Here is a 17,503-nt window from a genome sequence, read left to right on the forward strand (position 1 = left end):
ACAATAATTGATATTGAAGTGTGTGCTTTTCAGGAAATTAACAACAAAATTTTCAACTTAGATTGATTTTATGTTTAGAGATTATATAAAATATTAGATATTAAGTATAAAATATTTATCATAAACAATTTGATAAAATAGTATAAATAAATATGAATAAATTAACAAATACGACTTAAAACAACTGCTATTTTATTTTTTATTTAATTATCGATAAAAATGACGCTAAACATAAATAAATACATGTATTTTAATATTTATAAACATATTACGTTGATTTTATTCATTAGTGTATACAATATTGTTATATTTTGGGTTTTAAACATATTTTTGAATTGAGATTTTATACTCTTTTATTTTTTATTTTTTTGAAAAAAAATGGATTTTAGAAGATTGTTGTTTGACTAAAAATTGTCAAGCAGAAAATAAAATAGTTAAGTGTTTCTTTTTTTTTTTAGTAATTTTTTTTTCTCAAAGCAAGGTATCATATGCTTGGAAACTACGAGACTAATCTCTCAAAGAAAATAAAATATCAGTTAAGGGGGTAACTTCCCTTCCTACTAGTTATAACTTATAAGTATTATTCTATTCACAAGTTCAAGAATTGAACACTTATCATGTGCTTATAAAGGATTCAAGTTACTAGCTGTTTATGTCACACCTTGTGGGATTATACATTAAAAATTTAGATTAGGAAAATATATGATCTATTACAAGGCAAGGGAAAATGAAAATGTGATAATAAACATAAAATATAGTATTCACTACATAAAATAAGTCCTCAAATAACAATCTAATTGTTGAAGTGTTTCATTGGAAAATGTTTTAACATGGATATCAACATATTTTTCTTTTAATAATAATAATATTGATATGAAGTGTTTATTGATTTTATTAATGATTAATTTTGTGTAGCCACTATTCAATTACGTTACTTGAAATCAAAATTTTACTTAAAAGGATTGAGTTTAATGTCATTTAAACCAATAATTTATTGATACATTAATGTGAACTTTATTTTTAATTGTTAGTACATATAAGATAATTAATTGATGAAACGTGTATTTTTTTCATATTAAAACTTTATTTTTAAAATTATTTTATTGTGAATTAATTATATTAAAAATTAATATTTAAAGGTCAGATTAATTAATTAATGAATTTATTGGGCTATTATTTCTATTATATGAAAAATAAGACTTTACCTAAAATTTTATTAATATTCAAATTATACGAGTGGACATTTGTTTAACATATGATAAAACTATTTCATTAAAAAATGTACCAATATACTTTTTTCCCTTAAGTAATGGTATTGTTTTTCTTACTTATGCCATTATTTAATTAATTTATTACAAATACCTATTATTTATTATTTTAAATTATTTCTTTCATACTATCAAACATGTGGATCAATTGATGCAAAGTTATTCAACTTAACTAGTAGTTTTGAGTTTGAATCCTAAGTATATAGTTATATACGTATTCAAAAGAAGAGTTTTGTTACTTGTAATGGTCCTAAAACTAGTGTGTTAAGGACATTTCATATCGGGTATTTAAGACATTTTATGTCAGATGTGACATAAATCTTAATAACATAGAATGTTCGCTTATTTTATGATGGGTCAACACGTGACATAAAAATTTACTTTCTATATCAGGTGCTCAACGCTTATCATAGTAGGAAATACAAAACATGGTGATTTGATACATTGAAACCCATATTTTATGGTGAGTGTGATATTACTCATTATAAAATGTGCACATTCTCTGGTAAGTGTGATGTTATCCGTTATAAAATGCATTTTTTTTAATATCCGGTTTGTTTTATGAATTTTTCAAAACCTGTATAATAGAAATACATTCTAGTACATTTCAAGCAATTCAAATCAACATATTGTTGTCCAATTCAATACTAACCTATATAATATATAATATTTATCATTTAAATTTAAATAATGTATAAATTAAACTTTATGGCAATGAAAGATATAATTAACTATAAAATTAAAGTTAATAATAATTAACATTAATTAATAACAATGTACACAAATATATATGTACCCAAAGGATAAAACTAAAATATAAATATCTAGTCATTGTACACAAATAAAATTAAAACATTGTACACAAATATTATACACATTACAAGTAATAATACAATACATACACTAAAGAGAAGGAGGAGTATCACTTGTGTTGGCCATAGGTCAGTAAAAAAGAAAAATAAATCATGTTAATAATTAAAATAATAACAAATATTATACACATATAACAAGTAATAATATAACACATATGAATATTATAAATTAAACACATTACTGGTTTTAAGTTTGAATATTCTCCCACAATCCTTTATTATGGTCATCACGTGTAACATGTATATTGTCATTGTCGTTGCCCACATTTAACTTACACATACATGTGGAGAAGGAAAGAGTCTCACAAATGTCAAAAGTTGAATCTTTATGGTCTTCAAAACCATACATGTTTTTTCCTTGTAGAATAATTGGCCAATTTTTATTAGCCAGACCAGTAACATAAAACACTTGTTTAATTTGCTTGGTCTATCATTATGAAGGACTCATCTTTAGAACCTTCCTTCTTCAAGTTATAACCAAGGTAAAACTTAGATCACCAGTCTTGACTCCAGGTTACTGTCAACCCATTTTTACACTTAAAAATCACACTCTAAATCTTGTGTAATTAACTAACCATATGTCTTGAATGACTCCAAAGTAACATGAAGAAGTTGTATTTGGGTTAGGGTTTTCAAAAGTTGAGAAATATTGTGACTCAACCACCACCATAATCCCACTGTTTTGCATGGTACTTTTTAGATCTTTCTTTTGGGTAAAAAACGTGTAGTTATTGATATCGTACCCAGTCAAACATGACATCAAAGTTAGGCTCTAATGCTAGGCATTTCAATGTTTCAAAAATTGTATTGCCATTCCCAATTTGGTGCTTGAACCACTTTGACAATGTTATATTATGCTTTTTGCTCAACCGTTTCTCAAACATTCACGAATAAAAAAATAATTTCACCATATCCTTGTGAGTAGTTGGGTAAGGTATAATTTCATTGATGTTATTTAATATATACAAATGTACCTACAACACTTCTTTTCATGTGTAACTCACAATATTTGCACTTTGTAAACCCTTACCAACAATTCTTTCATGATGATGGGACTTAGGTACCTCTATAGCTTCAACTTCCGATAGGTATTCGATACAAAATTAAATAGCTTCCTCTACAATATATCTTTCAACAATTGATGTTTTTGGATGATGTTTGTTCTTCACATACCTTTTTAATATCTTCATGTATCACTCAATTGGATACATCCACTGTAAGAACATCAGACCAAAAAATCTTACATGCACAATTAAGTGAATCATGATGTCAAAAAATGATGGAGGAAAAAACATTTGTAATTGACACAATATAAGAACTACTTTATTTTTTTAACTCATCCAACATTTTATGATCAACTACTTTACTATAAATTGTGTTAAAGAAGAAGCACAATCTAGTTATGGCATATGTAACATTCTTAGGTAATATGTCCCGAATTGCCATAGGGAGTAATTGTTGCATCAATACATGACAATTGTGAGACTTTAAACCTAGTAATTTAAGATCTTTTATTGAGACAAACCTTTTGACATTGGAAGAATAACCACTTGGAACCTTCATACCCTGTAAATACTCACAAAAACTTTTATTTTCTTTTTTAGACAACGTATGACATGAAAATGTTTGTTTACCATGAGCCTGCGGAGCTAATTGTTTTCTTATATCCACGTCAACCATATCTAAATGAGCATTTACATCATTCTTTGTCCACCCCTGAATGTTACGAAGCGTTCCAATAACAATGTCACAAACATTTTTGTGAGACCCTACTTCCCCTATTCATTTTTTTTCTCTCCCCGACACCCCCTTCTCCCACTCACTCTCCATTTCCCTTCACCCTTACTCTCCTTACTCCTCCCTCCTCACTTCACTAATCTTTCTCCTTGGGGTGTGAATTCAAGGTGCTGTTTCGGGTGTTGAGGACTAACTGAGGCGTGGGTCACTTTCTTCTTCGTGGAGCTTTTCCCCTTCTTCTCCTTTTCTCATTCCCGGAAGTTGCGATCTTCATTTTGAGGTAAGGGAAGCTAGTCATTTGGTTTTTCTGGGGTTGAAACGAGTTCTACGAACTCTTTGGTGGTTGAAAATGAGTGATTTTATTGGCTGAGCTGCTGAAACTTTGGGGGTTTTGTGGTCTTGAATCCAAAGTTTGATTTTCTCTGATTTGTGGTTGCATGCATATAAAGCTGGTATCTTTGAACTCCTTGATGAAAATGTGACATTTTGATCCATTTGCATGTTAATTTTCTGTTAAGATCTGCAGGATTGTTGTTCAAAAATGGTGGAGGGATTGTGTTCGCTGTCGCAAACGGCTGAGCCGTTTAAAGGCGCTGAGCGCTTTGGGGGCAGAGAGCCCCTGGAACCAAATGGCTGAGCCGTTTTAAGGCGCTGAGCGCTTTGGGGGCAGAGAGCCCCCTGGAGCCAAACGGCTGAGCCGTTTTAAACCGCTGAGCGCTTTAGAGGCAGAGAGCTAGAGGAGAATCTCTGGAGGCAAAGCGCTGAGCGCTTTGGAGGCGCTGAGCGCCTTTGTACTTTCATAATTGGACTTTGTAGTCTTCAAGAAAGTTGTAGCCTTGGATGTTAGCTTTCCAATGGCGCTGGAATCACTCAAAAAGGAGTTTTAGAACTCCAGATATGGCCGTTTTAGTGAAGAGGGGTCAAGCTATCAGCATTAGTTATAGCTGTTTCGGTTTTTAAAATTTTTCACATGGTAGATGAAGGAATTAGGATTTGGGGTCTTCCTGAGAGTTGTAGGAAATTTTCTTATCATTAATATGATATAAGGATGAACATGATAGAAGCATTATGACTCTAGATATTCTATAATTAGTAATGGTTGTCGTTTTACAATGAGTGATTATGATAAGTTGAAGGTTGTTTTGGATGTGTTTTTTTTGAATATGCTGATTTATGCTGACTAATATTGATTAATGCTGTTGAGCCAAGCTGAGTTGTATGATGTGTTGAAATGTTGTGCTGTGCTGTAATATGCCATGTTGTACTATGTTGAATGGTGTGGTGTTGTAGCCGTTAAGTCGGTGCTGTTGTTTGCCACATACGTGGTGCTGTAATAACCGCTAGCTGGTGCTGATATGTGCCTAATTGAGGGGCCATTATAACCACTTGAGGTGGTGCTGTTGCTGTTGCTGCTGCTAAGCAGTGTCGATGTAGCCGCATCGCGGTGCTGATATTGCTGAATAGTATGAGCTGTGCAAATGTGCTATTAAGTATGAGCTGATATTACTATGCATTTAATTATAGGTTGATTTTTAAAGTATACTAGCTTACCCTTTGCTGTTTTCCATGTTGTTGGACTGCGATGATCATATTATGTATGGGAGTAGAACAGGAATAGGTGGGCGTCTTGGGATGAGTCTCCGACGGACCTTGGAGCTGTTTTGCTTGTGTGGATATTTTGCTTGTAGCTACTTGGGATAGTAGCATTTGGTTGTAATTTTCTTTGGTGCACTTTAACCCTAGTCAGACCAGAACTTTGTATATTTATATATTCTAGATCCTATATTTATATACTTGTTCTATATGTCTGGAGTTTCTAGTGTACGATGTCGTGTGTAGTGACTAGCCGGGTCGTTACAATTTTTCTCCACATGCATGGCATCTATACAATGTTTGACATCAAGTATTTTCCAATACGCTAGTTAATTAAAAAAATATTGACATTTTCTTCCATATACTTTTCACAATTGGTTGTCTTTCATTTTTCCTAAGTACTACAGTTAAGTTATTCACCCATTCATAAATTTGGTCACCAATTAAGGGTGTTGGAGCTACTTCATTTTTCTAAAGACCATTAAATGTTTTCTTCAATCTACACCAAGAATGATTATGACTAAGAAATCTTTGACACCCAAAGTAAACTAGTGTCCTTCCATGATACAATTGATGGTGACATGTGTCATTTTTACATATAGGACAAGCTTTGTGTGCCTTAATACTATAGTCAATTAAGTTGTCATAGGCAGGAAAGTTATTGATTGTGCAAAACAATATCACACGCATGTTAAAAGTTTTGCCAAAAAATATGTCAAACACGTCAACTTTTTTTTCCACATCCTCAAGTCCTCAACCAAGAGACTTAGATAAACACCAATATCGTTTCCTGGTTGTCTTGAACCCAAAATCGTCATATATAACATCACATATTTATATTGCATGCACAACCATAAAGGTAGGTTGTAAATCACTATCAAGACAGACCATGAATTATGTTTACTACTTAAGTTACCATATGGATTCATTCCATATGTAACAAGTCTAAGCCTCAAGCTTCTTGGATCATTGCCTAATTCTATAAACATAGAATCTATTTTTTTCATTCCAAAGATTCATAGAAATGTGTGCATTAGAAAGAAGCGGGCTCAAGATCATGAATCATGTTCTCTAGCCGACCATCCATCTCTAAATCAATTTTTTTTTTGTGTCTGTGAAACTTCTACATGTGGCATGTCTAACAATTTATTATATCATGTCCATATCGTATAGCCTTTGAAAAACACATCAAACAAAACATGTTCTCGTATAATGTTTATTGGTTGCCTTTGCAAATTGAAATAATTAACACACAATGACAATAGAATCTTCCATTACTATCTATAACATTTCTTTGTACAAACTAAAAAAATTCTTCCACTTCATTCTTATATTAAACACTTATGCATAAATAATTTATCCAACTCTGATCCATCACTATGTTCGTTTGACATAAATAATGTCAACATCACTTTTTAATACAAGGTGTCTCCCTACACATTCAAAAAGATAATTTTTGATACTTAATTAACACATAAAGGTAAAGTCTCTTACATTAAATTTGACAAAATTTTAACAATATTTTGCATTGATCTCTAAGTACACAAAATGAAGTGCTAATATCAAATTCATTATAGTCAAGTATGCACCTAAAAAACTACAAGAAACGCAGTTAATCGAAATCTTATTAAATTTAAAACGAGACTTAACTTTTATACATATATTAATCAACTATAAAAATATATTTCTTTTTAAATTTTCCAAACGAACAATTTAAGATTCAACACAATGATTATACATTAATTATATAACCATTGTAATCAACTTCAAATGAAAAATTAAGGTTCACTGACATATATTGATAATTATGAACATTATGGGTGTATACATGTAGCATTACTAAATTTTGTTAAATTACTCAAACATATTTTAAGAGAACAATATAAAAATTCATTATATCTACTAAAAAATCTCTCAAATGAGTTCCAAAAAAGTCACATTAATCATTAAAACAACTCTATTATAAACGCAAAAAAAAAAAAACCACAATAGGGGATAAAGAAAACCTGACTGTAAAGATAAAAATCTCTTTATCGATCAAAATCAGTAAGATGGTTGAGGAGGGAGAAATTTTTAGCTGCAAGTAAATGAATCTAGTGAAATCGAACTAATCAATTATAATGTAACTAAAAATCTAGAAATTACAGTTAAATTGAAATTAATAGTAATCATGACTTAAAAAATTAAATAAATAAATAAAGGTGTGCTAAGCAGCAAAACTATTCACTCAAACGGAAAAAAAGAAGGTTACAAAATTTCATCCATAGAGGGAAGTTCTACTACTCTAATTCACACAATGATATATATTATTGTGGGACAAATTCAGAATCTATTTTATCGCACTTTTTTTATTTCTAAAAATCTTAAGATAAGGAAGGAAATATCTATTATGTTTTTAAAAGAAAATATAATTATAATTATTTGGTGAAATATCTCTAACTTTATTCATTTTATGTTAGTTAGCTAGTTTTAATATATTATTTAATTATTTTTTATTTTTATTATTTCTTTTAGCATTTTATATGTGTTAATTGTGTGGTCTTTGTTTATTTTATGAATATTAAAAAAAAGCTGGATCGAAATTTTGCAATTGAAAAAGAAGAATGGATACGTGTACGATGAGGAAAGAAAAGGAGAAAGCTGAAATGACAAGTTTCAGACTTATCTAGGAATAAATTGAATCTCATTTATCCAAGAACCACAAAACACCAAGAATTCCACATTTTACTTCTCAAACTCAACAAATCAAAGCTATCATTGAGCTAGAACAACTAAGAATCAAAACATCCAACTCAACAAGTTTAATCTGAGTTTCCCTTACTTCGAATTGTTCAGGAATGGGAAAAGGAAAGGAAAAAAAAAGAGAAATCCCAAAATTCTTCATATGACAAATCTTCAAGATTTTCAACACCAAGATTTTGAATCTTTAATCTAACATCACTACTTAGATAGAATTTTAATACTCTTACAAAATCTGAAAGAGTAAAGGGATCTCTTAGACTCCAAAACCTATCTTTTTAAAATTTTTAAGAAAATTAATAAATCATGAAATTTAACTCTTAAGAAAATTTTATACACATCTCCTAAAACTTAGCTAATAATGCCTCAACATACAACAACTCCTAAACAATTAAACTTATACAAATTTCTTAATTTTTAAAATTTTAAAACATTAAAACAACAAATCATATAAATTATATACTTAATAAAATTAATTAAACAATAATACAATTTACAATGTTACAATAATAATATATAAAATGTTAAATTTAAAAATTTATGATTATTTAACTATTTAAAAAGTTATATACGTTTATCTTATAATTTTACCGGTCATAAAAAAATTACATGTCAAATATATAATTCTCGTTTTCCCGTAATAACAACAGTTCTCATCACATAAAATTGTTGTATTTAAAATTTATGCATCAATAATGTAAAAAAAAAAATCTTACAAATCTACCAAAAATTATGACGAAACTAAATTTAAAATAATTATTATAAATTATTTTTCCATGTATGATAATTTTAACTAGATTATTGTATAAAAACATGGTAAACTATTAATTAATTCTACTTACTCTAAATTAGTTAACTATTTGGAGCTGGATTTAGCAAAGAAACTAGTTTCCACAACCAAAATTTGAATCCTCAGTGAGTAAAATGTTTGCATTTAATACAAGCGTATCTCGAATAAAAATTCTCTAAAAGATATATGTTTGAAAAAAAAAAAGTATATACAAATGGAATATGGAACAGATATAACCTTACCAAACTTGTTTTAAAAATGAACTATTTATCACGTGTGGTAATAATAAACCTAAATTATTATGATATAACCGTTGTTTCTCATATATATATATATATATATATGTGTGTAATGGTAATGGATTAGCCACTTTGATAACTGGTCAGTTCCCTTTGTCCTCAATTTTCTTTGTCGGACTGAGACACCTAAGATGACTAATCTCAACACCGTCAAGTTCACCAAGCTCTTCATCAATGGAGATTTTGTTGATTCACTTTCAGGTTCTTTATATATATTTTTCACCAAAACCCTTTTCTCTTTCTATTCTTTAATTTCCTTTACTGCATGCCCTTCACTTTATGTTCTTTCTTTCTGGGTTACCCTGCTCCCTCTTGTTCATCCATTTCTGCAAATTTTCCCTTCTTTTCGCATACACTAGATGAAATGTCACAACTTAACTCCATATAAAGTTCATAAGGAAAACTTGTCTTGTTTAGGGTTAATGGTTAAAGGAAAATTAATTAGTGAATTGATGTATCATGTATGCTTTGGATCGATTTTCAAACCTTTGCCTTAGTGGTTATTCTCAGACAATCGTTTTCTTTTCTTTATTTATTTTTAATTATATGAAATTAAATTATATTTTTTTCCTTTTATTTTTTTATTAATATATAATTTTAATGTTTTTATTTTAAAATTAGTCTTCTTAATTTAAAAATATATTTTATTATTAATTTAATATTTATTAATTATTAAAATTTAATATTATTTAATAATATGTTACTATTTATATGACATGATATTTAATAATATAATATATATAAAAAATAAAAATTAATATTAAATTTTTTTATTTATCTTTATTTTAATAAATTAATAAATTTTATTTATATATATTTTTAAATATTTTTTACCTTCAAATATCATATTATTTAATATAACATTATTTATTTATGAATTAACCGTTAAAATTTAATAATTAATATATATTAATTTGATGAGAGAATGAATTTCATATTTTTAAGATTTGAAAGAATAAATATCCCTATTTAAAAATATAAGAATTAAAACTATAAAATGATGAAAAAAATTAAAAATGTAATTTAATTTAATATTTATTTAATTTATATTTTTAACTTCGAAAATAATCATGATATAGTTGCTTTCTGCGTTCATTTAATAACTTTTTTATTTTTAATTTAGTATTTTATAGTATATATTTTTTTATCCCCTCTGGAATATAATTAGTGAGGGAACGTGAATAACAAGATTAGGCCGATTCCGTTGTCGACAATATATTATTTTTCTTTCTTTTCTCAGAGGATAAAATAAAGTTAATCGTGACTCATGAGTGATGGCATAAGCGACCTCTAAAGTTATTTGTTTTTTAATGTCTTATAAGGAAACTCGGTGTTTTATCTGTGCCTAACTTTATCTTTATTTATTAAAATAAATAGAATAACGATACAATTTTATAAAATTTTCTCGAATCATCCTTCAAATATTAAAATATTAATATTTTTAATAAATATATAATAAAATAATTATTTAATTTAATATTTTATAATTTAAAGTATTATTTTAATTATTCAAAAATGCTTTTCGGAATATTCTTTCTAATATTTTATTATTTTTGAAATAAAAATGTGAAAACAGGAAGGGAGTTTGAGAGCATAGACCCAAGAACGGGAGAAGTAATCGCAAGGATCGCAGAAGGAAGTAAAGAAGACATCGATGTTGCTGTGAAAGCGTCACGTGTCGCTTTTGATCACGGTCCATGGCCTCGTATGACCGGCGTGGTACGTTATCATTCCTTTCTTCATTACTTTTTTAATTTCAAATTAATTATTAAGACCGTTTGTTTTAAATTATCAAAAATCATATTTTCACTAATCATGTAAATATGTTAAAGTTGTGAAGTGTGTGATTCTTGTCATGTCTTGTCACTTGTTCAATAAAAGACCATAGAATGGACAAAATATATTATAAAAAAATATTTTTATTTATTGATAATTTATTTTAAAATATAATATTTAATTTAAAAATTATTATGATAAATAAAAATTAAATTAGATATGAAATTAATATATATATATATAAACTTTTTCGTTGAAGAATTTTTTTTAAAATAAATAAAAATTCGTATTTAATATATCAAAATTAATTATTTTAAATTTTATAATTTGTAAAAAATTATATTAAGACAACATAAAATATAACTAATTTTATCTTAAAATTCAGTTATCTATTCTATCGTGTTGATTTGTTGATAAATTATAAAATCCTTATTTCGCATTTGTATGCCGATGATATCATGCCTTACGTCAGTCTGTATAGAAGCATATTTTCATAGACAGAATTCCCATTTGAAGTGTATATTTTTTTTTTCTTTTTTACATAAACACCAAATTGTCATTTTATTTAAGGCATCATTGGATCAGCACGCCACACCTTCCAAGACAAATAATGCACATTTGCTTTAGAAAAATGCTTTAAACATATTTTCTTTTAGAATATAATAAACCTCTACCCCATTTTGAATGAAATGAAGAGAGAAATAACAGGAAATAAAAAATAAAGAAATAAAATGATAAAATAATAACAATTTGATAGCAAATGTAAAAAAATATATAACAAAAAATAAACTAAAAATTAGTTACCTATAAATTGTTAATTAGGGTGAAAAAATAAATCATGACCCACAAATCAGTGCACAGGCCTATCAAAAATTGGTGATCAGACCATGTATTGTGATTTATCAACTCGTTTTTTTTTTTTAATATTCTTTATTTATTATTTTTAATATAAGTTTAATTAAGTTATTTTATATTTGTTTTGTATATAATATGTGATTTATAGTGTAATAAATTTGTTGTGCATTTGATTTATTTTATTATGTAGATATATTGATTTATATAAGTTTTTTAGATATTAATAAAAAAAATATGTTAAAAAAGTAATTTAAAATGAATATATAAACTTTTTTTTTCTTTTTTTTTTTTGGGCCAGCCTTTAGATAGTGTACTATGATCTGTGATCTATTTTCTTTTGATAGATCATACCAACTTGACTCGTTTTTGACAAGTAGGTCTAAACGATCCATGCCATCTCATTTAATTTGCCATTCCTATTGTTAGTAGTAGTATTGGACTTGGTCCTTTTTACTTAAATGTTGGGTTTGAATTTTATGTATGAAAAGAATATGATTAGAGGGGGATATCCAACTAAAAATAATCAGTTAAATATTCTTCGATACAGATTAGTTAATAATAAAATTAATTGATATGTATTTTATACCAATAAAATGATTAAAAAGAATTAGAAATTAATTATCAGAGAACCTGATATAGGTTCATCAATACTCTTTAATCTATTACGTTAATGGTAAATGCTTCGGCCACTGTTTAAAGGCGGTAGGTTGTCTTGGAGTTGTTTACATTTTTTCCCCCTTTTATCACAAAAAAACTCTTTAATCTTTTTTTTTTTTTTTCTTTGTATTTCTTTTCAATATAATTATATTGTTTATTATATGTATTATTTTAATTCTCTATTTTTATTTTTCATCCAAGTTTTTAAACATTCATAGTAAGACTCACCTGAATTGAGTTATTACTTGTCAATTTTCGTGTTGTTATGCAACACATTGAACTTAACATGATTCTCTCCAAGCAGGAAAGAGCAAGAATCATGATGAAATGGGCAGATTTAATAGATGAAAACGCAGAAGAAATAGCAAAACTGGATGCCATTGATGCAGGAAAGTTGTACCATAGGTGTAAGGCTTTTGAAATTCCTGCAGCAGCAAATACTATACGTTACTATGCTGGTGCAGCTGATAAAATTCATGGAGAGGTATTAAAACCAGCACGAGAGTTCCATGCATATACTTTGATGGAACCAATTGGAGTTGTGGGACACATCATTCCTTGGAATTTTCCTAGCTCCATGTTTGTCTCCAAGGTTGCTCCTTCCTTGGCTGCTGGTTGCACAATGGTCCTCAAGCCTGCTGAACAGACACCTCTCTCAGCTTTGTTTTATGCTCATCTAGCTAAACTGGTATGTTTTCTCAGAATAGCAACACATTTTTTAACATACTTTTTTAACACACTTTTTACTATTTGTTAAAGTTTCTTAGAAGCTACAAAATCATATATGGAAACCAGTTAAATAAAGGGCTAGACATTCAATTTTTTATTTCTTAATAAATTTGAGGTTTTTCAATCAATAATAAAGAGAGTATTTAAAAAGGATGTTTGTTAGAAGAGAAACTATTACATGATCTCAACAAGAATGCGTGTTAGAAGAGAAATTATTACATAATCTCAACTATTGTTGTCTTGGTCAATCTCCATGTGTTATGTAGAGATTGACTACGACCATGGCCACTTAGTAGTTTTTGAACCATATAATAATTTCTTGTATTAGAGTTTGTATTGGTATTTCTCATTCTACAATTTTCTTAATTATAAAGCACAATTGACATTTTCAAGTTAATTATTAGGGCTATGATGATTTGTTTTGGTTGCTTGTGTTTTGAAGGCTGGAATTCCAGATGGAGTGCTCAATGTAGTACCCGGATTTGGCCCAACTGCAGGTGCTGCAATATGCTCACACATGGAAATTGACAAGGTAAATTAAAGTCAAGCATTTGGAAGTACCATCATTTAAATAAAGTGTTTGAGAATAGAGTTAATTAAACACCACAGAGAATTCAACTAATTGGTTATTAAATATTAACAAACTACACAAATCAAATTTATATTACATTTTAATCCAAAATCTTAAAACATCAAATTTATTGTCTTTTTTATTTATATATTACTCAATATATCTAATTATTTTTAATGTGTGAGTCTAATAGTATTTGCTTGATTGTGATTTGTGCATGTGTAGGTCAGTTTTACGGGTTCAACAGAAGTAGGGCGTGAAGTAATGCGTGCTGCAGCTAATAGTAATTTGAAACCAGTTTCGCTTGAACTAGGAGGCAAGTCACCCCTCGTAGTTTTTGATGATGCTGATCTAGATAAAGCCGTTGACCTTGCTCTCTTGGGTGTATTGTATAACAAGGTGAAGTTTTTTTTTTTTTAACAAGTTATTATCCCCTTTACAAAGCAACCCATTTTTGTACATTTTACTAACAATTGTTTATTCTTGTTGTCTGGTTTTCAGGGAGAAATTTGTGTTGCAGGTTCCCGGGTATTTGTTCAGGAAGGGATCTATGATGAATTTGAGAAGAAGCTGGTAGAAAAGGCAAAAGCTTGGGTTGTTGGGGATCCTTTTGATCCCAAAGTTCAACAAGGGCCTCAGGTATGGATATATAGTAGCATAACCTCCATCTTGTTCTTAACTGTTTCAGAAACAGAGAAATGGGATAAGTGAATATCAATTAGGAATTTAGAAAGTATGGCATTGCATTATCTCCTCTATTGACTTGCACAACTTTCTATTGCAGGTTGACAAGAAGCAATTTGAAAAAATCCTTTCCTATATTGAGCATGGAAAAAGAGAAGGAGCCACCCTTTTGACAGGGGGCAAAAGAGTGGGCAACAAGGGTTACTACATTGAGCCTACAATTTTCTCTAATGTTAAGGTGAATTCTAACTAAAAAGTATGGCTTCATTAGGACAATTGCATAACTAAGTAGCTAACCATCATATTGAATTATTATTTTTTTTACCCTCAACAACATATTTAGGAGGACATGCTAATTGCCCAAGATGAAATATTTGGTCCTGTGATGGCACTGATGAAGTTTAAGTAAGTTGAAACCTTTTCTCTTTTGTAGTACTATTATTAAAAAAAAAAAGTGCATTGTTTGATGAATCCTAAATTTAAGCATGATATATGAGCAGGACCATTGAGGAAGCAATTACAAATGCTAACAACACTAGGTATGGCCTAGCAGCAGGCATTATGACCAAGAGTTTGGATACAGCAAACACTATGTCAAGGTCAATTCGTGCAGGCATTATTTGGATAAACTGTTATTTTATCTTTGGAAATGATATTCCTTATGGAGGTTATAAGATGAGTGGGTTTGGAAGAGATTTAGGATTGGAAGCCCTATACAAATACCTACAAGTTAAATCTATTGTAACACCCATTTACAATTCTCCTTGGCTTTAAATTCATATGTTCTCTTTGTAAACTGTAATGACTAATGAGCAAGACATGAGTTTCTGCCAATATGCTTTCATCTAAGCAATAAAATTGGGCACATTTTACCTTGCATACAACCCAATTCACATGAAGTATTTTACCCAATGAGTTGTGCTTTTATGCTCTGCATTTTTTTCTCTCTCTCTTGAATGGAATACACTTAAAAACAAATTAGTTGAAATGTATTATTTTATTTTTGGTAAAATTTTAAATTATGTAGATTTGAACTACATGCTTATGATGAACGAGACAAAAAAAATGTTTATAATAAAAAAGGTTTTCTTTAAAAAGAACAAATGATTACAAAATGTAATTTAAAATGTTTTCTGTAACGACCCAGCTGGTCACTACACACGGCACAGCACACTGGAAACACCAGGCAGATAGAACAAGTATATAATATAGGATCTTGAATATATGTATATACAAGGTTCCAAAAGTATATAATATAAGATCTAGAATATATGTATATACAAGGTTCCAAATCTAACTAGAGTTAGAGTGTACAATAAAAATACATCAAAGCTACTACACCCAGTAGCTAAACAACAAAACATCTAAATAGATCAGCTCCGTCTGCCAGCTACAGACCCTACACCAGCCACCAACCTATCCCTGCTCTGCTCCCATACATAGTATGATCATTGCAGTCCAAACATCATGGAGACAACAAAGGGTAAGCTAGTGTAAAGAAATCAACATACACATATAAATATATGAATGGAAACATCTACAGCTATCAGCACACTCGCACAGCTTATACTACACCACAACAATTCAGCAATATCAGCACCGCTCAGCGGCTATAACAGCACCACAATAGTGGCTAACTGCACTAACATAGCGGCTATAACAGCACCACAATAGTGGCTAACAGCACCGACATAGCGGTTATAACAGCACCACAATAGTGGCTAACAGCACCGACATAGCGGCTATAACAGCATCACAATAGTGGCTATAACAGCATACAGCTCAGCATTTCACAGCACAGCACATCAGTATACAGCACAGCACAGTAAATCAGTATACAACACCGCTAAGTAGTATTCAACACAGCTTACTACTCACAACTCAGCTCATCATTCTAGAGCACAGCAATATCATATAAGACATCATTGAAAATCATTAGTAACAGCCCAGCTCAGCACAGCATTAAACATCTATCACAGCTTAACATCATATTTTCAGCATCAACAACTAATAAGCACAGCATATCATCAAATTCAGCTTAGTTCAGCATAAAACAACCTTTCTCAGCAATTTCAGCAAAGTTTAACAGCTAAAAGCACATCAAGTCAAAAATACTTCCTTTTTACACATGCAACCATGAAACAAGTGAGAGACCCAAAATTCATCAAAAACCCCAAAAACCCCAAAGTTCATTTTCAGCACTTCAACCAAAAATCAGTAACATCAGCCAACAATTTTGAGTTCCTAGAACTCGTTCACAACCAAAATCAGCAAGACCTAGCTTCCCTTACCTCGGCAATGATTTCCGAGCTTCCGGGAACTTGAACGCAGAAGAAAAAGAGAAGGAATGGAGCTTGAACGAGAAAGGTCAACTTGAGCAACTGATTAGAAGAAGAAGAGCTCCGATTCACCTACTCAACCACACCACCTTGAATCCAAACGGCGGAAGTGAAAATCAGGAAAGTGAGAAGAAGAGAGTAAGGAGAGTATGAGTGAAAGGAAAAATGAGAGTGAGTAAGCAAAGAGAGTCGAGGGTAGAAAAGGAAAAGGAGAAAGGGGTCTCACATTTTCCACTGTTAATATCTTTCATTAAAATTTAAAATATATCTTTTACAAAATGCTAGAAGGTTGCTTTCAATCAAAACCTGGTGTAAAAAAAAGTTGATAGAAAACTCCTTAGAGTTGACTAAGCTCGATCAAGATTAAAGAGCCAGTATTCCTTAGTTGAGTCAATAATCACTTAAAGTGGGAATCGTTATAGTTTTAGACAATACAACAACTAACAATTTTTTTTACACAAATATAATTTTGACACGCATGATAAAATCAAACATGATTCCACTATAAAATCTACAATTTTACCATATACAACGTAAAACTAATTTTTAACCTATTTTCTCTACAAATAAAGAAATATTGGATTAGTGTTATTT

General features: G+C 29.6%; 1 protein-coding gene across 2 annotated transcripts; it reads left to right on the forward strand.

Annotated features, from left to right (window-relative positions):
* Nucleotides 1-9,339: 9,339 nt before the first annotated feature.
* LOC109813456 (aldehyde dehydrogenase family 2 member C4) lies at nucleotides 9,340-15,454 on the forward strand. 2 transcript variants are annotated; one of them, XM_083072647.1, is made up of 9 exons: nucleotides 9,340-9,499; nucleotides 10,875-11,017; nucleotides 12,891-13,274; nucleotides 13,758-13,847; nucleotides 14,112-14,285; nucleotides 14,388-14,525; nucleotides 14,671-14,808; nucleotides 14,914-14,975; nucleotides 15,071-15,454. In XM_083072647.1, exons 1-9 carry the CDS (start codon nucleotides 9,430-9,432, stop codon nucleotides 15,342-15,344), a joined length of 1,473 nt encoding a protein of 490 aa, XP_082928773.1. In that variant the 5' UTR covers nucleotides 9,340-9,429; the 3' UTR covers nucleotides 15,345-15,454. The 2 variants fall into 2 exon arrangements, with proteins under 2 accessions (XP_082928773.1, XP_082928778.1); XM_083072652.1 differs by having other exon boundaries at nucleotides 15,055-15,225.
* The last annotated feature ends 2,049 nt before the right edge of the window (nucleotides 15,455-17,503 follow it).

This window comes from Cajanus cajan, chromosome 1, assembly GCF_000230855.2.
Source record: "Cajanus cajan strain Asha chromosome 1, NIPB_CcT2T_4, whole genome shotgun sequence".
NCBI lineage: Eukaryota > Viridiplantae > Streptophyta > Magnoliopsida > Fabales > Fabaceae > Cajanus > Cajanus cajan.

Coding starts and splice junctions, on each gene's coding strand:
- LOC109813456 (XM_083072647.1), top strand. CDS start 9,430: ATGACTAATCTCAACACCGTCAAGTTCACCAAGCTCTTCATCAATGGA. Junction 9,500..10,874: donor TTTTGTTGATTCACTTTCAG/GTTCTTTATATA, acceptor ATGTGAAAACAG/GAAGGGAGTTTGAGAGCATA. Junction 14,976..15,070: donor ATGGCACTGATGAAGTTTAA/GTAAGTTGAAAC, acceptor ATATATGAGCAG/GACCATTGAGGAAGCAATTA.